The 25,483-nt window shown below is 44.0% G+C and overlaps 1 protein-coding gene across 1 annotated transcript in view; it reads right to left on the bottom strand.

The window, feature by feature from the left end:
• Positions 1–25,483, bottom strand: part of LMNB1 (lamin B1) — a 75,764-nt gene that overhangs the window by 18,206 nt on the left and 32,075 nt on the right. Inside the window, exons 5-10 of the mRNA XM_085632696.1 lie at positions 25,355–25,480; positions 23,654–23,874; positions 15,547–15,772; positions 11,746–11,850; positions 5,634–5,753; positions 1,274–1,396 (exon numbers count right to left, since the gene is read on the bottom strand). Coding sequence (XP_085488822.1) covers positions 1,274–1,396; positions 5,634–5,753; positions 11,746–11,850; positions 15,547–15,772; positions 23,654–23,874; positions 25,355–25,480 — 921 coding nt within the window. The remainder of the gene's footprint in view (positions 1–1,273; positions 1,397–5,633; positions 5,754–11,745; positions 11,851–15,546; positions 15,773–23,653; positions 23,875–25,354; positions 25,481–25,483) is intronic.

The raw sequence follows: 25,483 nt of genomic DNA, 5'->3' as shown, positions 1-25,483 counted from the left end.
CCCAGACATCACCTGCAGCCTCTGCAAGCAAGACCCTTCAACTGGGACCGCTCTGGTAAGGAATAACTGGATGCCTAAGGAAACCCCTGCACCAGGCGTCCCTGGGCCTGGGAGAAGGGGCCAGAGCCTGCAGCCTCTTTCCGCAGTGACCCATCTACAATTAAATAGATTGAGCTTCAGACATAGTTCAGCACCTGGCAGCTGGTGGTGTAATGTGGGTGCTGCCTTGGACCTTGCCCACCACTCAACTTAACTCCTGGAGACTGGTGTTAAGTCGCTGTACCATACTAATTTGCAGAACTGGTTCTTCCTTCCATAGGATAACATTGCAGAACTCAGAAACAGCACTAAGTGTCCACTTTTTAAAGTGAAAAGAATTTATATTTAAAAACGTACTTGCCTGAACCATTTTTCTCAGATGCCTAAACATATAAAGATACTTGCCCTTTTTATAAATTGGTGTGGATCTCCTCCTTGAGTCGTGCAGTCATTTATTGATCATGGTGTGCATTTGTAAGTGTCTCGCACTCCTCTGTATTAAGCGTAAGGCTGCTCGACCATAGTAACCCCTAATAGAGCACTTTGGGATTGAATAGCAAGCCCCCGACTACTCGTAAGGGAACCCCTTGATGCTTTACACGGTACATCAACTTACTGATATATCACATAAAGAGCCAGCTTCCTACAACCAGGTTTATTAGTAGTAAACTTACTAGTAGCATTGTACCTTTGTGAATACCAAAAAGTAGTAAACTTAGGTCTAAGTTAACTTTTGTGAATCGGGCCTACAATGTCACATCCGATCAGCTGGTTCAACCAATCACAAATCTGAGAGATACCCCTTCATAATCCAGGGCAATAAAAAAAAGTCCTTGATAACCAACATACCTGTGCAATAATGGCACTTAAAAAACTAACAAGATCTTCACCTCAACCAACTACATATTCTACTTATAGCAAATGTGGCGTTTTCACCAAGTGAAAGAATTCACCATCTCCGACTGTTCACCCCCATCCCTGACATTTTTCAAGTGATAAAAAAAATCCACCTGTTCACCAGCATGTAATCTGCAATTATCCCTTACATTGAGAACCCTGAAGAAACAAATCTGTTAAGTAAAGGATATGGAACAATTCATATATAATCCTACATGTTCAACATAACAAACTAATGAATAAAGCATTTAAGTATTTCCTTTTACATGTGTAGATGAAATCTTAGTATGCAACGTGTGCCCTTTTATATTAACTGTGTAACCAAATTGAAATATACCTGCAGATGGAAAATATCTTGTTGTACACCTTCAACATCTTCCTCATGACCATCATCTTCATAGTCTTCAACTTCCTCACCATCCGAAATCACTTTATAGACTGTGCTTCTAGTTGCAACTTCCTAGAAAAAGGAAACCAGAAAATGAGGTCAAACCTGCAGCAAAATCATCACTGATTTGTAATGTGTTGACTCGTGCAAATTATGACCATTATTTGTTGGGGGCACACCCCGTCGGATGTAAAATCTTAATAAAATAGATTGTCAAAAAAAAAAAAAAAAAAAAAAACTTCAGCTAAAGATAAACTGTTTCCTAACTATTGCCAATTCACAGGAAAATGTTCACAATATCATTTTGAATAGCATAAGACTAAACTAAACATATGAACACATTAAAACGGAAGTCTGGTTAAGCAGTCACGTGAATCTATGAAGATACATCTGCTAGGTAAGCATTTAGGCATGAACTTCAACAAAAACACACAATCAAGACTATCAAGCATTGAACCACTTTCTACCCCAAATTCCAGAGACAAGTGTAGTGCCATCAAGTTCTTTGGGGAAATTACCAAAAGTCTGACATTTTAAATCTCCTCACGCCCACCACTCGTTGCTGCATTCCACAATTGGTGATCCTGAAAACCAGTGTTTTGCAGACATTGTCAATAAGCCCAACTCTTTCAAAGTTACCTCCTCTTAACAGGTCTACCCTCATTGAGGCCAGTCAGTACCATCCATTTCACCTTTACTAAAAATAGTCAACTTTACCCAATTTATATTCCCAGAGTTCTAAGACTATGATGACCCTGGATTTAGACAAGTGCTTTTTTAACTTCTTATAACCACGACCCAATGTTTAGAACGGCAAACTTTCGTAACCCACCTAGATTTAATGGACATGAAGTGGACAATGTTCTTACTAAAACCTAAACATCGTGTGGTAGTGTATTTTCATTGTAAAAAAAATCTGCAATCCTACCCTCAGCGACACCCTGAAGTATTTAATTGGATTCCAATGCAACATTCACCACCAGTTCTAACGGCCCGCCTGAGACCGGTCTGCTCACAAGGGCTCTGCTAGATCAGAGAAGCAGTGCATCACTGGTGGAGTTTTACAAGAATCAATTTTAACCATCATCATCCTGAACCTCTGCCTCCACATGGAACCACCTAGAAATACTACTCGCTAATAACTAGTAACTGCATGAAAATCCATCCATATGTTGTTAGGCCTCTACATTAAAGTCACCGTTGCTTCAGACATCCAATGACTAAAAGCACTGACTACACCCTGACCACATTTTAAGACTAATAAAGAATCAAGAAAGCCATTCTATTGTTCAGTCCTCATACTGAGGAACTCTACTCCACATCACAAGGTTAAGCCCTAACATTTTTACTTTCAGATGAAACTTAATGCCTTCCTTCAAGATTAAATCGCTTTCCTGTCTTGTTACTTGTTAAATATTCTGCTGTTCTGGCTACATCTTCAATTTATAAATACTGTAATTATACACACACACCTATACATACACAAAAATCTAAATAAGAGGCATAATAAGATTCCAAGATGGTCTATTGAAGAAACGGTCAGAGAAGTCCACTGATTTGCCTGCCAGACAGCACAACACAGCGGATAGACTGCAAAAGACACTTCATGCATAGCTGTTAATCCTCTAGTTTGCTATACTATTATCCCCGGGGACATATTAACAAGCATTTACAATGCAACGGTCTCAGTATTGTTAAAGTTAGAGCTATTGGCATTGCTCATGACATTATTTTTGTTTATGTTTTGGTTTTTAAAACATTTTAAGAAACGGCATTGTTCTTTACAATGTCAATAGCTTAATCACTCTCAAATGCGAGACCTATTGCATTTGCACCCACACACACAAAGCCACCCACAGAGCCACTCACATAGAGCAACCCACACACACACAGTAGCCCACTGACCTATTTACATTATGTGCAACCAACATGACATAATGCAATAGGCAGGCAAATTCAGATGATGCTGCTCTACAGAGTAACTTATTTCAGACACAAAATGTGGAAAAACACTTAAAGTCTACGGCTCTGGTTACTAGACTTGTGAAAAATGTAGAGTAGGGTTTCATTGGGCAGGTTTTTTTGTCAAGTTAGTTTGTCAAGTCATTGTAAAACTACTATAGTTGCCTGCTTTCGTACTTGTTGCTATGTACTACGGAGAACAACTCAAAATTATTTTACTCCATATAGTTAACAAGAATGCGTTAATGAATTTTGAAGCTACCATTCTCTTTCCGTTTCTGGTGTTCTATCCCTTTAGTAACTTAATTTACCTTGCTTAGTTAACTTGTTCCTTGAAGGTTTTTGTGGAGTCACGCATTTTTTTCAAGATTATTTTTTTCTTTTTAACTGCAGTTTTATTAGGCTCGTTGAGTTCTTTTATCTCTTGAAGGACAATACATTTCCCAACTGAACACTGTTTAGTGAGGTTTTCTGTGCATGTCTATTTTAGTGAAGTCTCCCTGTTACTTTAATCTTGTACATGTATTTACTGCAGTTTTACCACTTTACAGTTGTGCCTTTATTTTAAATCCTCATTGTCAAAGGTTGTGTCATCAACATGCAAATTGATTTCACGCCTAAGAATTTAGATAACTTGAGTGCTGGCTAACTGTGCAATATTGGTATGAAGCGAAATGTGTCGAGCTGCACTTTGGGCAGCGTGGGCATGACTAATGGGTCAGACTCCTGGTGGGGGTGGGGGCACGATGTGAGGACAGATTTCAGAGGGGGGTATAGAGAGGTGTGCCCTGCAGCAGGCCACGCCCACATATGTTTCATTTCATAACATTACGTGGCACTGTCACCCGAGAAACAAACCTGTAGTAATGGACGTTGTTGCACGAATCCCGGAGATTCCCACGTTGCGGGTACCTACCAGGGGGTCTTTCGGGCAGGATGGGGCTCCAGACCAACCTGCTGTCCGTCAGTTGTACGTCGCAGCTCTGCTTGCCGACAGTAAATATCCCGCGAAGCAGAGTCTGCTGACCCCCGCCACTGTCCTCCCTGCCGGTTGCAGCCCGGGGTCCGCCCTGGAGCACTGACGAAGAAGCATTCCATCCACAACTCTTCTTCTCATGCGCCTCAGTACCTTCTTCTGGGCTTATCTCCCAGGCCTGGATCTTCCCGCTGCGTGCAGGGGTGTCAGACATTTTTAGGGGGGCGAGAAAGTTTTTGCATAGATGCGCGCGGCCTCGGTTGCTAGAGTAACGGGTGTTGCATGCTCCTCGGGGTAGACTTCCTCGAGAGGGCGGGGCTTTCGCTTTGCCAGCTGCCATGTTAGTGCTTCGTAGTGGTATGGGAGGAGACTGTTACTACAGAGGCACGTGTGTTTCTTACCGAAGCCTCTTTGCATTTTCCTTCGAGCTTCAGCTTTTGTATTTAATGTTTATTTAACACCTGCGTGTTTACTAATAATCTGCTTGTGTTGGTTCTCTGTATTCCGGATTCCACATCAAGGTTAATTTTATAATACATTTTAAGACATCCACTCATTTGAAATAGCTGAAAACCAATTCAAGTATATCGGTACCATTGTAGATGCAGTCGTACAGAGGAGTGAAGTTGAAAAACAACATTTTGAAATAAATGCACGCTTGCCAACATTTAGGCACACATACAAGGGAAGTTTAGAGCAAAAACGTGAGAATCCATTTCGTATAGTGAGGTGGAAACAGTTTTAAGCTAGAGAAAGCAAAATGGCACAAATCTCCGAGGTCAAGCAGAAATGCCTACGCAGCGGCGTTTTCGGGGCGTGTTTTTCTTTCTCTCCCCTTACCATTGGCTGGAATGTTTACATTCCAGAGGACCGAAAGAATCGAAAAAAACACGCCCCAAATCTGAAAAAGACGGGGCATAAACGGACAGATGCCCCTCTCCTCCAATGGCTGGCCTCTGTTTAGGAAGCCAGCCAATGGAGAAGAGGGGCGGGTTCAAGCCCCGTACTGAAATCATTAAATCTCGCGAGCGAGACTGCGCAAGCGCAGCCTTCGCTAGCCGAGACCTAAAAATGTGTGTAATGCAAGGAAGTTCTAGTGCTAAAGACAACTTGACAGTCCCAATTACAAGTAAAGGTTTGAAAACTAATCAAAACCCATTGAAAAATAAAGAGCAAGCAAGTGTTTTAAATGATAGTTTTATTGCTATCATCTGCACATTTCCACTCCAAAAAAGCTCCTTTCTCTATTGGCATATTTGTAGCATTCTCAGTTTGAGGGAAAAAAGTAAAGTAAAATGAATAAATAAAAACATTACAACACTGGATTATATAAAATGGCACGTTGACATTTACAACGGGTGAAAAGCTTACCTCTCCCTGAGAATTGTTCAATGCTACTTTAACATCTTCACCAGTGCCCCAAGAGTTATGATTCCTCCACAGGAGGTTGGAAGGCGGACTTGCAGGCACTCCAGCATTAGCAGCCCAGATCTGAATGGAAAGGAAATTGCAAGTCACATTTTATGTATTCTATAAAATGGATACACCTACATCTGAAGCAAGTAGAAGCATTTGAAAATTAAGTAACACGTACAAGTCCATATTAAATACATATGACTAGGTTTCCTAAAACTTAAGGAAGAGCCTCTAGCTTTTAGCAAAATCAGATATGCATGAGGCTCCTGGTTTCTAACATTGGTAGAAAAAAAGTCCATAATGCTGTGCCTCTACATCAGGTCAATGCAGTCATGTCCAGGATGGGGAGAGTCCAGGGTGCTGCCTCTTTGCTGCGGTTTGAGTAGATTTTCTACTTGAGCGGTAGCTTTCTCAAAGCAAGCAGTAGTGACCTGCCGCAACTGCTCTCGAAAACCGTTCTGGGATGCAAATTCTTGCCCGCCATCTTAATGTTGGTGAGCTGAGTGTGAGGAAACTCAGTCATGCAGCATTTGGCGGAGTTTGACAGTGCTCTGGAAACTCCACCGGCAGACAGGAGTTTTACCCACCCCTAGTAATAACACCTGTACACATATCAAACTAACAACTAATTAATATAACTCTCAGCATCATCTATTGTTTTTCAAATCTGGCAATGCCACTGATAGATGGAAAATAAAACAAGCATTGGCATAGCCAATAGGTCTCGCCTTTGGGACCTTATAAGTGTTTAGTCATGCAACAGTTGATGTTGTTGCACCAAGGATATTGTGCTGCATAACGAAATACTTATAAGGTCCCAAAGGCAAGACCTATTGGCTATGCCAATGCTTGTTTCAACTGGCTAAATAAGTCAGGCTTACTTCCTGTGTCATAACTTTTCAAAGTAAATACATCAGACCTTTGGCATCTGGCAAAACTGTTTTCAGTGCACCTACAAATAAATACAAAATAACTGGTGGTAGCGAAGCATCACACAACCTCTCTCAAAAGGGCCTACCAAAGATCATCACACAACAAATCATCAACCCCAAACGTTGGTTAGATGGTGTGACAAACATACTGTAATCTGTCCAACCTGCCCTACCGCAGTGCATGCATGCATTGACGGATGCGAATCGCTGATTCACTCCTGCGACGAAGACAGCTTCCCTTGCAATCTCAGCAGAAGTCCTTCACAGCTGCGCACGCTCTCAGATGGCTTCAGAAATCTGCGCCACACTCACACCAGGGCTTGCAAATCCTTATATGGGAGTGGCGTGAGCCAGCTTTATGTTCCAGTGGTACGTTCCAACAGCTGACTTTGCGTGTATATGAATACAGATGTAAATTGGAAATGAGGCTTGTATTTTGAGGAGTGTGGTTTCACTACGTCCCTACTGCCTCTGCCACCTCACCCAAGAATTGTACCACACTGTTGAAAGGTCCGCAGGCACAGCGTTCGGATGCGACAATGTCCGCGCCAAGCGACAGCTGTGCTCAGCAGCAGACAAGGCACCAGCGCATGTTAGTTAAATCTGCATAGCGCTAACACTCATTGTTATGGCATCGTAGCGCACTCTATCTGGGTGCTTTTTCATGTGGATCTAGTAAGTCCACGAATGAACCATTGACTGATGCACTCTATTTAAAATTGTTGGGGTTTGGTTGTGTGTGGTTAGGAGTTTGTGCAGTGTTCACGATGGAGTGTATGAGTTAGTGTGAAAGTAAAATGCTTGACCTAGGGAGACCTTTGTGTGTTTAATTTGTATGTGTGGATGTTCCATCGGTCAGGGGATTACAGGTGCACTGTTTGGCTAGGGTATATACTGCTTTTAAACACGTTTTACATGCCACGTCTGTGTCCTATTATGCCGTATTGTGTGCATGTTAGTTGTATGTAAAAGCTTCTAGTGAGTATGCTGATGTGCGACTGATTTAGTGGCTTTGGTGTTGCTTTCTGCGAGTGACGCTGAGGGGGCTCCGTCTAAAGTCAGCTGTGTGGGTAGGATCATTTGTAGGTGAGATTGGAACAATGGCGAGGAGAGTTAATTTTTTTAACCTAGCGCCTTATCTGCAGGGAGGCTCTGGAACACTATTAGAGGCGCTCGTAATTGAGTTCTGGACGGTCTAGGCAAAGAGAGAGATAGCGAGAGACGGAGAGAGAGGGGAGCTGAGAATAGAGAGAAAGATCAGAAGAATAAACCACAAATGTGACAGAAAACGTACAGACCATGTTTAAAGTGGTGGGTTGCTCTTTGCTAGGGGGAGCTCCGGAGGGGCTGATTTACATGCCGGACATGGAGACTGTGGAAGCTGCCATCTTAGGAGAGAAGAGCTGCCGCTTCCTTCCGCCTCCGCTGGTCTGTTAGCAACATAGGCAGCGCAGACAACGGGAGGGTGCGCGAGCAAAGAGAACACGCCACATGCGTGCGGGGAGGGAACAACCTATTCAAGAGCTCGCATACAAGCAGTGCGTGCCCAACGAGCCTTCATACCGGCACGCGCGCATTACCAAGCGGCGGAAAAAAAAAAATGTAGGTTGCGAGCAGAGACAATGGGAGGGGCGGGAGTATAGGCAACATGGGCAGCGGTTGGAGACAGGAGCGGATCACAAAGACCCACAGATGCAACGAGATTCCGCAGGCAAGCAAGAAACGTATTCTTAAAGTTTTATGTGGACTTGGAAGGGGGAGTTATTTTGGTGTAAACTTTGTGAGCTTTCTGTAAGGCGTTGGCAGGAAATGGGACCGCTAAAGCAGCGGCTCCGGAATGGACGCAGACCCTGGGGGAGGCAGCGAGTGGGAGTCATACAAGCAGGAAGAGGGAGGCAAATGGTGATCACTTTCGCGGCCGCTTTGATGTTCTCAGTGGCCACGCGGCTCACTGAGAACATCAAAGCGGCTGCGAAAGTGCTCAGGCAGGCTGACAAATGGTGCGCGCACCCGGCGCACATGCACTGTATTTGGAAGCCTGAAAAGCACTAGTCTGCACTTCCAAATCCCAGTTTACTAAAGCTCTCGCCAGAGTAGCGCTAAAGTGCTGGCTCAGGCGAGACTTAAAAAGGGACCCCAAGCAATCCACATTCTATTGACACATAGCCATCCGATGGGCAGATTATAAAAATCTTAGGCATGATTTTACAAGAGAGGTACGCCCAGATACTCCTGGAGCTTGTACACAATGACCAAAAAGGGCTCCTTTCCGGGCAGCACCTCCTCCCAGAACATCTGCCGTCTTTTCCATGTACATGATCAGGTCAAACAACGGTTTCATCGGGCAGTCTGCCTCATCCTAGAATGGAGAAGGCATTTGATATCCTAACCTGGCATTATTTATTCACAGTCCTCACATGCACGGGTATTAGTCCCAAGCTCCTGGCATACACTCTGCACTTATATTCCAAGGCCATTTCCTGGATCCGCTTGGGCCACCTCATTTCGGCCCCTTTCCCAGTAGATCGATGGAAAAGACAGGGTTGCACACTACCAACTGCCATTCGTGCTTTTATTGAAGCTGCTAGCAATAAGACTGTGCAAGGAGAGCCAAATATGGGGCATTCCACTTGTGGATAGGACATGCCATAATCGCTCTATGCAGATGATGTGACCCTGGACCTACGCGATGACCGATTTATCACCCGTCTGGGACACCCAGATAGAGTATGCCTCAGCAGCTGGGCTCAGTCAACTGGGCAAAGTAATCAGTCTACCACCTTAACCCAGACATGCAACTGCGAGAGGTGCGCCTGGGGAGGGATAGCCTTCACTGGTGCGCTTAGGTGATCTGCTACCTAGGAGTGAACCTTTGCCAAGTCCTAGCGAGAAATAGAGCACAAATGCAGTCCCTGCCTCTGGCCCCTATAAGCAAGATTGCCCTGGAGAAAATGCAAATCGTGCCCCACTGTTTGTACTACTTTGCAAATCTACCCGCAGTTCCACTGTGCTCCATCTTTAAGGAGCTGAAAGACCCTTCTCTTGCACCCTCATTCGTGGCATATTTCCTAGGAGCCCAACTCCAATGGTTATCCCAGTGGCATGAAGCTATCTAACCAAGACCTGCACAGGGACTTCTGGCAATGTCCACGATTCGTGGCTTCCTTCTCCCAAGGGCACTACCTCCCACACCATGGCCTTTGCAAGTGGCAGTAGCCTGGCCGTATACAGCCTCTCACATGGCTCTCCTGCTGCATGTTCCTACCTTCTCTCTAGTCGGACAACCTCAAGCCCGAGTTTCTATACTGCCGGCTAACTGCTGGATACTCACAATGGGTGATCTTTTCTCTGACAGACATCTTCTACCATTTGACCAGCATGCTCGTTTGGGTTGGTTTAGATGCAAAAAGCAACAAAGTACGCACTGATTTTCAGTACTAGCACTCCTTGACAAACGCACTTGCACTCCACTGGAGTTCTAAACCTCTTCCAATGGTTACGTGGCATGGAGCAATACATAAATGGAGCGCTGTGGAGGAACACGCACTACGGGGAGGTACGCAGCTTACGCAAACAGCCCATTCCTCCCTAATAGGCTACTCTACTAATGCACTTCCATTAAGAGACGGGGAACAACTATCTTCCCCATGATCCTGCCCCAAATCCCTCCAGTCACATGACATTCACATGCCACCACCCTATCGAAAGCCCACAACTTAGCTTCCATACCCGCATGCTATTCCACTGACACAGAATAGGCTAGTCTCCAAGTAGCCATTTTGGCCTAGCTTTTAACCTCTGCAATTTCGGGACACCGCCATCCCCCCGCACTTTACATACCTCCTAAGTTTAGCCCTAGTTTACGCTTTACGGCATCATGCAGTTGTTGACATTTGCTTCATATTTGAGAATCTAGTACAACTCTATACCACCTGATATTTTAATTGTAGTTTTTACATTGTAGTCCTTAGAGCTCTGTACAGACAAAGCCAGATTGTAGTAGTTATTGGATGTTATCTATCAATCAACGACGATCACCCGCTAATGCAGTTTGTACTGTAAAATCCAATATAAATATATATTTTTTATATCTTAGCCAGGGTGCACACTTTTCCCCTCAACATTTTGAAAGGATGTCAAAACTTGGGTGCAGAGAGATCAGACCCTGGAAATCATAAGGAGTGGGATCAAAAAGTAAAAAAAAAAATAGGTTAGTAAAGACATGCAGCTAGGTGGGAATGGGGGTTGGCGAGCTTTCAGCATTAAAAGGTGCATGGGATTAAACATAAAGGTAATCTGGGGAGCAGTGGGGACAGAGAGAATGTGATATGGGTATTGAGGATGACAGGATGGTAAGGAGCCAGCTGAAGGAAGTGAGAAATCCAAAACATGGAGTAGTGAATGTTTGTAAGCTCTAAACCAATAATTTCACCTCCTAGGCTCCATAAAAATGAAGTTTCACCACTCGCAGTACAGGAAGGCACTGAAGACAGTCCCAACAACAAATCCTCGGTCAAGAGCTGGACCATGCAGGTTTAAAAAAATGTATGTTGAAAAGATAGGACCCCCCACATGCACTAGAGAAACGACCAATGGTGAGGTTGGAACCAGTGGAGAAGCAGAGATAAGTCTTAAAGATAAGCATAGATTCTAGGTTTTGAACAAGGATCTGGATATGGGAGATATATTCAAATAGCATGGGAACGCAATATTAATCTAAAGCTGAATCAACATTTCGGAAGTCAAAGCAAAAATGATGGGTCAGTGCTGAAGGAAGGTGAACACTGGATAAACTTACATTAAGCCACAAAACAAAGGTTGGAAATAAAACTATGAAATATACTAGGTCGTGTGTGGGTGCCCAAGCAATCCCTGGTTCCATGCAATCTTGAGATTTCGTGTTGGATTTCACACTATCACAGACCACGGTATAAATACATGCTACTGCATATAGAATGAAGACCAGGCAACCAGTGGGATAAACAAAACGGCACACAGCAGTGAAGATAGACTGATGTAGCCACCTAGAATCCGTGCGTAAACAAAATTTTAAGATGCAGCAGTTACAGAAGCATGCGTTATAGCAATTTGCACATGGAGTGACAACTAATTGGACAAATTATCATCTCACTTACAGTCACAATCTGGTCTGCCTTAAGTACATATCTTTGGGTAAACTTATAAACAGCTGTGGAGTCTCCAATGTTCTTAACCATCTCCCAGCCTCCCAAAGGTTGATCCTATTTTGAAGGGAAAAAAAAAAGCATTTAACAGAAAAAAAAACATACAAGCATTTCAGTGATTTTTCAAATTACAAAAATCTGAATTCTTAAGTGTTCAAGGAAGAAAAAAAAAACTCAAATAAAGGACGTTTTAGCTTTCGTTGTTTCTTCATGGGTTTTTATACAAACAGTCGTTTAATTGTGCTCCACATTTAGTTTGGAGAAGAAATTGGAAACTGCCAAATAGACACTGTGGCTCAGGTTTTTGACTTGGGGCACATCTGAGGCACACTGGATAGTGCTTAAAGATTTGAGTGCATGGGAATGAGGCAGTAGTCCTTAAATCCAGACACTTTGAGTAAGCCAGTTTGAGATTACCTGAATGATGCTGTCCAAGCACCTGCCATACCACCGTCCACTTCAGGAAAACACTTGCCGTTTTGGTCTGTTGTGTGCACAAACAGAAGAAATTCTATTTTTTTTTTAAACCAGAGACTGTAGTGTGGTGGTAGCCCTCGTATGCCTAATTGTTAATGCATCACACCAATAACATCCAAAGTTTAGCTTTGCAACTGTGAGCAATTGCCACAAATCAATTACACCAAACAGATTAACATCTGGTGTGTGGATGCAGTGTTCAGGGATGCCTGCAAGCAGTTTCTTCAGTACATTTTACTTTGTCATGTTGGAACTAGGGGTGTTGCACCAGATTACCACTAATGCGTAAAATCACCCTACGCGGAGGCATCTTCAGTCGGGTGTTACTTGGTTCCAGTGGCACAGTGAGCAAGAGACCACATATGGGCATGCCACTAGAAATAATTGACAAGGTCTAAATATTGGCATATATCGAAAAAGTTTAATTAAATGAGGTTTTATCCAAATGATATTAAAAACCTTAAAAAACGCATTATAGTTTAGTAAAACTGTCTTCAGTCTGTTTTCGTTTCAAGTTGTAGATATTTTTTGGGTAGGTGTTATTACGAAAGACAACAAATTTCACAATAGCTCAGAACAGTCTGCAACCTCTGTCACGGTTTTTCACTTCTCAAATATTTTTGGACACATTGTCCTTCCTGCAACCACATTGTGGAACTGCATACAAGAGTTTGTATCACAGGGGGTTGAACCATCTAGTCTTGTTAGACCTGGAACCATTGGCATGGGTCTCCCTTCCATTTTTTGCTTGTTATAGATGCTTTGGGCACTGTGCCACTGCTGTTCAGTGCCACAGTGCAAGTGCTTCCTTTGGTAAATTGATGTAAGGATTAGGGACTCCATGATTGGCTTGACTGGTTTACTTGTCAGACCCTAGTACAGTGCACTGTGTGTGCCCAGGGCTTGTAACCAATGCTGCTGGTGGGCTTGCAGCACCGATTGTGTCACCCACCGGAGCAGCTTGTAAAGTGCCTCAGGTCTGCCACTGCAGAGCCTGTGTGCAGTCTGGTACTGCGATGCTGACTGGGCAAGTGCACCCACTTGCCAGTCCCTAAACCTTTCCTTTTATACATATTAGTCACCCCTATGGTAGGCCCAAGGGCAGGGTGCATTGTAGGTAAAAGGTAGGACATGCCCTGATGTGTGTGTGGCATGTCCTAATAGTGAATTAGCCATTTTCTTTTTTCACTATTGCAAGGCTATCTGTTCTGCATAGGCCAGAATGGGCAGTTTGATTATTACATTTTATAATCCTAACTGACTCAGGGAACATGGTAGAAATAAGAGTTTAGTATGCCTGAACTCAGAATGATAAAATATATATTTTAGTGAAGTTAGTTTTAACATTCTGCGTTTGAAAATACCACTTTTAGAAAGTAGGTATTTTCTTGACTAACCATCCAAATCTGCCTCTGCTAGGCTGTGTATTCCTTGTCTGGAGTTTGAGTGACAGGGGCTGGGGGATTCCAGGAGACAGGGTGAGTCAACACAAGGCTGAATAGAGAGATCTAGATAGGTGGGAGGGGTTGCACCTGGGACTCAAATAGGGCTGGGCCTTCCCTCCACAATGCTGGCTCCACCTCCTGTGGTGCGTCTGATGTCCTTGGACTGCACTGTGAAAGGAAAGGAGGAGTCTTGTCAACAAAGTGCTCCAGGACTGACCAGAACTGGTTTGGACTAGGCAAAGGCCTCTCTGCCTTCACAGAACAAAGAGAAAAGCGGTATAAATATGGGGACCCAGACCCCCAGACTTTAGATCACTTATGGAACAAGAGGAACCTCTGCCAAGGAGAAGAACCAAAGGAAGCTGTAGTGGTGTCTTCAGTGGCAAGGAGAGGAGAAGGAACTTTGTATGTACATCATCTTGCAGAATATTTCTCCAAGAGCTTGAACTTGTGCTTGCCTCCTGCTGAAGTCTCAGGGACAAAAGACTTCACCACAAGCGCCCCTCTGAATTTACTTGATGGGAATTCTATCTGCAGAAGCCTGCGTGTCGCTGGGAGCTGGAAGTGCAATGCAACAAGAAGCGTGTCGCCGCCACAGCTATAGTCGTCACATCGCCGAAGCGTGCCGCCGCATCTCCAAAAAGTGTGTCTTCGTCGCAGCTGTCTGTCGCATCACCGGAGATGCGTGGCGCCACCGTGAGGGTCGCCATCGCATCGAAGATTGTCGCAGGGCCTGTCGCGGCTTCAAAGTACAGAGTCGCCATCAGAGAACAAAGAGAAAAAGTAGTATAAACATTGGGACCCAAGAACTTTAGATCACTTCTGGGAATCAAGACAAACCTTTGCTGAGAAGAACCAGGAAGCTGGAGGAGACTTGCTGTGTGTTTGGGGGTTGGCCTGCAGTGGTTGCTTCATTGCCAAAGAGAGGAGAAAAGGACTGAGTGTGCTTTCTATCAACTTGAAGAAGAATCTCCAAGGGCTTGACCTAGAGCTGGCCTCCTGCCTGAAGTCTCGGGGGTACAAGACTTCACCAACCAGTTCCCCCTGAATTCCCTTGCTGGGAATTTAAGTGAATGCTGTTGTGCTGGGCCTTCTGAGACTGCGTGTAGCTGGGAGTGCGACGCAACAACGAGAAGCATGTCGCCATCGCATCACTGAGGAAGCGAGCCGCTGCTGCCATCATCGCGGTGCATCGCTGGAGAAGCGGCGCGCTGCCACAGAGGTTGTCGCATCACCGGAGAAGCGCGTCACGGCTCCCAAGATCAAGTCGCTGCACAGCTGACAGGCGTGCACGCATCACACCAACGTTGTCGCATCGCAACCAAGATGCCATTTTGTTTTCTTTGCTTTACGCATCTAAGGTACATTGAGAGTAAAGTGCCATTTACAACTAAGCTATTTTATAACATTTAAGAGACTATTTTTGAGTCAAGTATTGTGGATTTTTTTCGTTTGGTCTTGTGTTAAGTCCATGTAAAAATACTTAATTTTATAATACAACCTGTGTGGTGTCCATTTGTAGTGTCACTGTATGTGTTCACAAATGCTTTACACACTGCCTCGGAGATAAGCCTGCCTGCTCGTGTCAAGCTACCAAGGGGGTGAGCAGGGGTTATTTTGGGAGTGTAGCCCCTTACCCTGACTAGACGCACGGGTCCCTATTTGTCACAGGTACCTACCTATGCCAACTAGAGACCCCCAAATCTAACACTTGTGAAAACAAATATTCACTTATTGTCCTTGACCCACAAACAATATTCTAAGCATAGAGCACATAAGAATTCTACTGCCTTTAAATTAGTTCTTGAAACTAAAAAATTAGAATTTCTACCTGTTCAGAGGTATTCTTCAGGCGTATGAATTTCCCATCTATGTCCAGTTCTTCAATTGTAATATTTCCAGTAGCAGAGGCAGAATGGGATATCCGAACGCTACTGCTAGCCTCAGACTCCTCTACATCCACTCTCTTTCTCTTCCCTCTTGTTGTGCGGACACTACGACTCGATGAAGCTCGAGAAACAGTCACATTGGATATTGGACTAGGAGACAACTGCAGCCTAAAAAAAATGTAAAATAAATAGCATTTTAGCAATCTGGTCCCACAAATTGATTTATTTATTTTTTACTTCATAATGCAGAAAAGTCACATAAACATCCATTAAACGCACAACCATTTAAAATCTGGACACAAGTCACAATTATCCAGCAAGCCTATCCAAAGGAAAGCAAACAAAGGAATGAATTTATATTTTTAATAAGTTCTACCTTCAAAAATCTGGCATCTGGTTTAATTATCCGATTGTTTTAATTTTAAGTTGGCTATAAAGTGCACTATGCTGTTGTAGGGCTTTCAACTGATGGGATTACCATTAGATTTGCAAACGCAGGTCTAAATCACTGTAAACTGGGTTGTCTCAAGTGCCATCGCTGCCTCAAGTGTCACTCTGTAGCACTCAGCTGGCACAGTCTGATTAGGCTGAAGCAGGACTTCAATGACACCAATTGAATGGCGAGTTTTGGGGTAAACTTGCTTTAAAACGCAGGTGCTTTGTCCACAAGTGGTTTCCTAGACCACTTTGGTGCACGGTCATAGGGCACTTGGTCGCCCGTTAACCCTGTTGCCTATGATGTAGGTACCGAGAGGTGCTCCAAACATCTGTCTTAGACTTGTTGCAACACAAGTGGAAGCTTGTGCCATTCCATTCACAAAGGAGCTAGAGTAGCTGTTGTGTGTGCTTTATAAAAAGACAAATCCGCCTAAAGCCCGGGGGAGGGGTTCAGTGTTAAGGGGCAAAGAATACATTGCTGGTTTGTGTGGGGCAGTTGCTATGCACAAGGTATTTATTCAGAGGTTGTTGCGCAAGGCCAAACAGATTTGGGAGAAACAGGGCCATACATCCATCACATAAGGGAATTGATGGGCGGGTCAGCTTTCACTTGACAACCCACTAATGATAGTAAGCAAAACAATAAATGGCCCCGACCTACTGTTAATGATCGACCACCACAACATCAAATTACACTATCAAAGAAATCACGGGCAACTTCGCCTCACCACCGACATTAAGGGCATTCATTCCCTGTAACAACCAAAATAGTCCAATTTCATTCCAATAAAGGAAAACACCGATACAACACACAGCAGCATCAACCATGGCAATCCTAATTTAAGATACATTATATCACCAGTCACGTGACATATGTAGTAAAATGGGGGTGGTTATTAAGTTATCCCTGTACTGCTAAACACAAGTTCAGAAATTCAGATACTTCAACGAGGAAATTGTAAACATCTCTCTTCAACTTGGATATTAAGGAATTCATATATTTAACGTTTTTTTTAGTTCTCCAAACCATAAACACTCCCCTATTTATTTTTATGAAAAGCATGCACACATGGCCTACTATTTCTAACCTTGGGGGACATTATCCGGCGTTCATGGATTTAAGTGGTGCAAGCTTGAGTCTGAAAATTGTTGCCCTTTTATGATGGTATTGCAGGAATGCAAGCATTGACCTTGTAAAGGGTGTTTTGTGCAAGCCTATCCTGTCGGACAGCAGGCCTACAGACTACATGCACAATTCTCAGCTGATGGATCCCCTGGACAACACCAAGAACATGCCATGAATGCTCGGTCCAGATTAGCAGTTTTACTGCTTCAAAATGATGTGAATGGCACAATTAAAACAGAAAAGGCATTACGATGGGTTGTCTGGGAGATGGCTCAGGAGGAGTTAAACATAATGGTGGAACCTTGAGGTCGGCTTCAAAAATCTAGCTGAAGGTGTTCACTGAATTCCAAACGGAGTCTGAAGAATATGGTTAACAAGTCTAAGAAGATGAAGATAGATTGAGAGCATTCTACCATACCGTAACATTACCAAGGAAAGCTTTTTCACCGGATGTCTACAAGTAAAAACACCTGATTTGCCCGTCAAGTGAATAAAATAGGGCCGGTGTTGTCAAGGGAATGTTAGGCAACAGGAGTAAATACACTACTGTGGCAAAAAGTAATACATGTGCAGGTCAAACTCCTATGAATGCACACTTCAGATTAAAGAAAGAGTAAAAAATATAATAGCACACTTGCAAGCCAAATTTAAGGCTTGCCAAAATTCCAGATCAGCTATTACTGTTCATCAACAATAAGGCAAGCAGAATGTTTCAATGTAGTACGGTCACACCCGCTAATCTACCTTGGAAAATTGGACCAGCAATGCGCTTAAAATAAACCTCTCTCAAAATTGGCAATAAAAGGGGTGGTAAAGCCAGTACATCCAAGTCGGAGATGAAATCCTGCATGTGAACTTCTAGACTTTAAAAATAATGTTGCACTTTGGGTCTCTTTCCCTTGGAGTCTTAATTACCTGCCAATAAGCAACATTTAACACACCACAGCCCTTCTGGATATACTCAACTTTGGCGATTGTTCTGGCTTTTTGTGTTTAACTGAAAAACAGTTCCCAGAGATACCAGAGGAAGAAACTACAGGAGCAAGAAATAGTTTTTTTCCGACATAGCAAAAAGATCTACCTGTGGCATGCGAAAACGCAATCAACCACCTCTAGGTGCAAACACTACTTATGTTCCACAGACACCTGCTGAGCTCATCTGCTCAGGACTTTAGGTAGACTGCCAGTTGGTTGACAGTCGGGAAACCTCCCAATGGACCAATCGGTGATACTCCACATCACCATGTACAGTACGCGGGACACCCAGAGTGCCATGCTTATTGCAGTGTCGCAAAGCAGTTGTGTTATCCATCAGTGTTGTAACTCTGGCAGCTCTGCGAAATCCGGCCATATTAAGAGGCACTTTTTTTGGCAGGGGAACAAAATAGCGAGTACAACAAAAGAGAGGTCATTATCATTTTTAAATCCAAGTGTACACCTGCATTACTGTTGGGAGGGAGCAAGCAAGTTGTCCACAGCTTCACAGTCTAACATGGGCACATGCCGAATGTCCTATACAGAATCAGAATGGAATCAAAAAGTCGAAGTACCAGTGTCGAGTTACAAGTATAAGGAATTCTTCCTATGCATGGGGCTGGACTTTGACTTCATAGCAGGACGTTTAACATTTAGCCGAACTCTACACTGGCTCCGAAAACTGCTTTTGAAGTGGAGTCTCTGAAGCCAAGGTCAGGGGCAAACCAGCATGTTTTCAGCAAAGGCTTGGAGGCGTGGCCCGAGGCCAGGCACAGATCTAACATAAGTGAGCGAGTCCGCAAGTGTCCTGCCAACTACAGTCCAACTGGAGACATCCGCAGATCCATGGGTCTATAGGCCCTCTGGAGGGGCCTTATTTATTTAATTCACTTATAGAGCGCATGGTTACACCACCGGTGTGTTCCCGCGCTGAGAGATAGCTCTAGGAGAGGAGGTTACAAAAGTGCCAGACCTGCAGTAATGTGGCCATATCACGTCCTATCCTAAACTAGGTTGTACAAACAGCCATGTATTTAGCGGTCTACGAATACTGCTTTCGCATGGTTCCGTTTTTAGGTCCATCGGGAGGCTATTCCAAATTCTTGCTGCACGGTACTTGAATGAGCGTTCCCCCATTCTCGCTCTGAAAATTCTCAGTACTGTCACCGGAACCGTTTCTAATGATCTTAAACTACATCCTGGTGTGTTTGGTGATTAGCGGTAGCAGATATCTTGGTCCTTTCTTTTGTAAGATGCAGTGGCACATTGCCTTAAACACAACTCTTTTCCACTGGCAGCCAGTAGAGGGCTTTCTTCCTGTTAGATCTTCTCAGAAGGCCAAGTACCAAACACGCCCTCGCATTTTGTACCCTCTGTAGTTTGGACAGAGCCTTTTTAGTGGTTCCAAGGTATAGAACATTCCCATAGTCCAATTGGGATGTTATTACCAAGTGTACAATGGTTTTCCTGGCATTAGGTGGTAAAAGATCTAGGACTTTCCGCAGAATTTTCATGGCCCCAAAGCATTATCCAGCTACCTTCTGTATTTGGTTCTCAAATGTCAACTCAGTCAAACTAGACTCAGGTTTTTCACTTCTGTTTTAGGGGTGGGTAGTTGGCCTAATGCATCAGGCCACCTTGCGAATGACCATATGGATGGGGTTTTGCCTACTATCAGTACCTCAGTTTTATTCCCATTTAACTTTAGGCAATGATTCGACATCCATTATGCTACTTCTGTCAAACATTCTGAGAAACGTATGGCTGCTTGATCCTTATTCTGTGATAAGCACAATGAGCTGCGTGTCGTCAGCATAGGAGACAACTGACACATTGGGTTTCTCCACTCTTTCTGCCAGTGATCCCACATAAATGTTAAATAGAGTAGGGCTCAGAATAGAGCCCTGTGGAATCCCCCCCCCCCCCCCCCCCCCCCCGGGGCAAAGGAATGCTTTCAGATAAAAAGGTTTGCTGTGCAACTTTGAAGCTCCGTGCTGAAAGGAATGAGGTCAACCAGCTTAGAGCCCTCTGCTTGACACCACATGCCTCTAACCTGTGAAGGAGCAGTTTGTGGGAGACTGTATCAAACGCCGCACTGAGATCCAGCAGGATCAGTGCGGCTGTTTGTCCTTCGTCTGCATAATTTCTTAGATTTTCCGAGGCCATAAGTAGCACTGACTCTGTAGAGTGAGCCCTCCTAAATCCTTATTGGGATGGATGCAGAACATCATTCCTGCTTATATGGTCTGCTAGCTGTTTGTTACCTGCTCTGCTATTTTAGCCACGAATGGCAACAGTGAGATCGGGCGTAGATTTCCGAATACTGTTTGATCTAACAGTGTTTTTTTTTTGAGCGGCTTAACAATGGCCTGTTTTCATTTGGTGGGAACGATGCCAGTTTTGAAGGGGTGTAGAATGAGCTCCGAGATATGTGGCACAATTGCAATAGCTCCCTCCATCATTATTTTTGGTCGAGCTGGATCCAGAAGGGAGCCAGATTTGATCCCTTTTGCTATTGCTGTAAGTTCTTCTATTTCCAGGATCTTGAATTCATCCAGTGTCACCCCTGTAAACTTTGTCTGGTTACCGCAGGATAAGCCTGTTCCTTGACGCGCTTCCACCGTAAAAGTGTCATATATATTAGTGGCTTTATTAGCGAAGAATTCTGCCACCTTATTACAGCTCTCTGTAGAGGCAATAGTGTCCTCTCTGGTTTCATGCGTTCTAAGGGTCTTGAGTATGGTAAACATTTCTTTGGAGAAGTTGCTAGCCTTTTCAATTTTTTCCATATAGAAAGTACTTCTAAATTTCTTAATTGAGGCATGGTAGTGTCTTAGTTTCCTTTTATAGTTTTCTTTGGCTGTACTACAGTACTCCTTCATCCATACTCAACCTTTTTACATTCTTTCTTGGCCATCTTAAGTTGATCGTTTAACCAAGGTGCCGTTTCCTTTGGTCTCTTGGGGATCCTAGTGCTCCAAGGTGCTTTCTTATCTAGCGCTTCTATAATCCATGTTTCTAGGTTACTATTTGCTCGATTAATATCTTTATCTAGTGTAAGCTCTTTTTCCATCAGTGCCCTGGAAATTTTCCACTTTCTGCTAGTGATTTCCTTAGGTTGTTGTTTTAGCCTTTCTGTGGGAAGGTACCGTAAATTGGACTGGATAGTGATCTGACCAGGGAATTGGCCAAGGTGTAGCGACCTTTATCTCCATAATATTTGAGAAGATGGGTCCAAGATTTGACCTCCTTGGCGAGTTTCGGTTTCTACCTTTTGTACTAAGTTAAGTGTCAATAGCTCCTTACATATTGTATTAGCTTCTCGGTTTGGCTTATTGTCGAAGTGTATATTAAGATCTCCTAGTACCAGAAAATGTTTGTGTCGAAGAGCTGGGTGTATTATTTTCTCTTCGTAATAAATGGAGATGATGGACCTAGCGGATGGTAAATTAGTAAGCCCACTATGGTGTTATCATCCGTTGCTGCTAGGGTAAATAAAAATGCTTCACAGTTTAACCCCTTCGGTGCTCATGACGGAACGGTTCCGTCATGAGCCACGGTTGAGCTGTGCTCATGACGGAACCGTTCCGTCATGACCACGCCCGCGCAGGAAAAGATCAGCACAGCAGGGGAATCCGTCCAGCATGGAAGGGGTTAAGGACAGCTTTTTTTTTTATCTCACTTCAGTGTTGATTTATAAATTATGGCAATACCGCCACCTATTTGACCTTCACGGTCCTACCTTACTAGCCTATAATCGTTGGGGGTTGCATCTAGAACATCTGGAGTAGAACATCTGGAGTAGAACTCTCATTAAGCCAAGTCTCGGTCAGGAAGAGAGCGTCCAACGATTTTTCCCCAAGTAGGTCATGGATCTCGTATTTATGTTTGGCTAATGACCGACAGTTAAGTAGAGCCAAGTGCATCTTTTCCTCCTGGTTCGTTTTAAAAGTTAGGGTCATATTACAGTGCTCGCATTTCGCTTCCGTACTATCAACATTTATGGTGTGTCTACATGATATATCAGTAGGCTTTGATAGTCTCCGTAATTCCTCTGAGTACCTAATCCTCCCTTGTAGCCCCAGAGGTCCAAGGGTTCTGTCCCCTGGGCCAGTTCGGGCGCAGACGGGCTTGCCTTTGGCAAGCCAGCTGCATGGTCGTGAGCACATCGGCTTTTTCAAGGGGATCGGGTGGGAAGTCCCGGCCCCTCGCCTGGAAGTGATGTGCTAGAGGAGCTTGGCCACGCCCTCCATACAATGGCACTCAGCCAGGATGGACCGGGGCAGGAGGCAATCGGGCAGTGATCAGTGCAAAAATGCAGGTGATAATTTCAGCTCAGTAAGTTAAAAAGTTTTAAAAACATCTAAAACCTTTCACGCCTTGACCATCCAAACAAACCTGCAGCAGCAGCTACTTGAATACCTGTACCTGCTGCAGTAGACAATGGACTAGGATTCAGGGCACAGCAGGTCCGTAGAATAGAGGACAATGGTGGTGAAGTAAGATCTTCAGAACGCTGACTGTGCATCCTCTCCCTGGAGAGGGAGCAGGAGGGTGGAGCGGTCTCAGCTCAAGACCGCAATTTTGACTTTGCCTTGGATTTAACAGAGGATGGCAACTTGAACCAGGCAAGCTTTGAATAGACAGCAGCAGAGGATGTCGAGTACTGCCGGCCTACATTCTTGTGCTTGGAGAAGTACAATTTTGTCTTCACTCCTCAATAATCTTAGGGTGCATTACAGAGTGTTTGCAAGTAACGCTTGGCACCAAACGAAAATGTAATTTGGGTCCGTGACTAACATTTGCTTATAGCTGTTGCAGCACGGTTTAAGGGTTGTAGTCTGAGGGGCAACACCATTTTTCCTATGAACATTGTTGTAGTATGCTTTCGGGAGTCTGAATACCAACAAAGACTGGCAGCAGAGCTCCGGGTCAAAAAAGAAACGGACATTGGTGTGCAGCGGTAGTAGCTATACAAGTCTGCATCACTACTTCCAGGAGTAGGACAATGCCACCACTTACTCACATTGTTCCACCTTGCTAGCGTGTGGGGAGCTGTTGCAGGACATTTTCCAGACAGTCTGGTGGGTCAAAAGTCGAGGATTCTTGCAGTTAGAAGTTATCAATCTGAAATACACATTTTTCCATACATGCACAAGATGGGGTACTGGATATAACTTTTACTGGGGAGGGGTAGTAAGCACTCAAACACCCGGAAAATTATCTGCAGCCTGGGACTAAAATCAGGGTCACATCTTCCAGTCACCATACACCCCAGGTTAAAGTGGCATTTATGATAAGAGGTACACTTTAAGTAACCACGATTAATCAGGTCTTATTTTGGAAGAAAAAAAAAAAAACATGGAGCATTTCCAGCAGCCACTAGGACTACTGAACGGACTAGAGGGTAAACATAGGGTAGACGCCCCAAGCACCTACCTCAATCTGAAAGGGAGAGCGATTGCAAACAAACATGAATTCAAATAAGCGAACAAAAATCAGTTTTGTACCTCTCCTCTTCACCCTCCAGAAGCTTTCTGTAAGCATTAATCTCCATGTCCAGGGCCAGTTTGACATCCAGAAGTTGCTCGTAGTCATTAAGTTGCTGCTGCATCTGTCCTCGTATGTCAGACATTTCTCGCTCTCTCTCCGCCAGCATCCTGCGACAGTTATCGCGTTCCTTGGCTAGAGTTTCTTCCAACTCTTGCATACGATCATGCCATGCTCTTGACTTTACGAGGAAGAGGAACAAATAAACTAGTTTACAGACCAAAAACAGGTGAAGTGAAGACTACTGCCGTGCCATTTATAACAAATGTAAACGATGGTAAGAGACGGCCAAGAAAGAAATCAGAAGAGTGCATCCAAAAAGTAAAGAAATGAAGCTCAAAGCTCTCACACTTATAGAAACAACCATGAAATAAGCAATCTGAAGGGAGGGGAAAAAAAATGCATCAAAGCAAACTTTCCTGTAGCTCTCCAATAGAATTTTCACCTTCGAACTGTAGGCATGAATGTAGGCAGGCATGATTAAACTGGGTCACAGATGCACACTTGAGAAACGTAGACCGGATTCGCACCCGTTGTTTTAGGATAAATTCTAGTACTTTCCACTAGAGGGCGATCTTCCCCCACAGATCGGGCGTCGAGGCCCACATGCAAGAGCAACAATAAGGGCTCAAAAGATTCAAGTCCAAAATGTGTACCACAGTTGCAACCTTTGGCTGACCACAACTCGTGCATTCAGGTGTGCGAGTGTGTAGGGAGGGGGGCTTGGTTTACAACCCAAAGGATCGCACCAAATGGACAATCTGTCGTGTAGGTCCGGTCTCATCACAAACTAGACTTGAAAACTGCAGCTAAATATGTATTCACAGAACCAACTTTTACTGCTACCTCTTGGGGGGGAGTGAAGCAATAGCGGAAATTGGAGGGTGTAGAGTACACCACGTTAAAGAAAAACATTGCTTCATGTCCTGCTCGTAAAAGAGTGTCATTGCTTATCTGTTCCTACGTTAAAACTCTGCAGGGTGAGACTTCCCCTTTTCAACCTCTACTATACTGAGGCATGTACAACAACAAAGAATCTCTGAAAACTGCTTTGTGGGTCTAGCAGTTAAACTAATGCACAAATACAACCGATTGCTACTTGAACCCTTGTTAAAAAGTTGCAATAAATAGTCTTTCAGCACCACAAACTAGCTATGCTTAGCTACGTGATAAAAGCCCTGAAGGAGTTGTGCACTCCCCAAGTCACACTGTTGTCTTTTTTAACAACCAATCTATAATTCAAAGTCAAGTGCCATGCTACCGTTGTGAAAATACTAGTTGAAGGTCATTTTTTTTCGGCTACTTTATAGTCGGATGAACCGTGAAGAGCAATGAATATTCGAGGGGGGAAAGCACACCGTTGTCTACGTGTTTGAAAAACATTTTTCACATTACAACATAAAAAGTAGACACTTTTTGTTGCATGAAATGTGTTCTGCTTGTGTCCTTCATGGTGCCCGCTGTTCTATCAAAACACTGTGGTTCCGCTGTGTTATTTTCTGACGAACAATGCATGCACTTCGTTCCAGAATAATACTTTCCCAGCCTCAGCTGTTACACTCCAATAAACCATTACCGCTTTCGCATTGTGGCCTGCATCACACCGCCACCGCATCCACTCCTGTATAGACACTAGTGAGCGACAAATCGTCCGTGCTTACCTCTTTCTGCAGATTAGAAAGCTGGGAGGAGAGGCTGTCGATGCGCATGCGGCTTTCCATCAGCTCTTCTTTGGTGCTGCTGGCCGTACTGCTGTTCATCTCAGAAGCCATCCTGGCGTTCTCCAGCTG

This window comes from Triturus cristatus, chromosome 2_1 (genome assembly GCF_964204655.1).
Source record: "Triturus cristatus chromosome 2_1, aTriCri1.1, whole genome shotgun sequence".
Lineage (NCBI taxonomy): Eukaryota > Metazoa > Chordata > Amphibia > Caudata > Salamandridae > Triturus > Triturus cristatus.
This window is presented reverse-complemented; position numbering and strand designations above follow the sequence as displayed.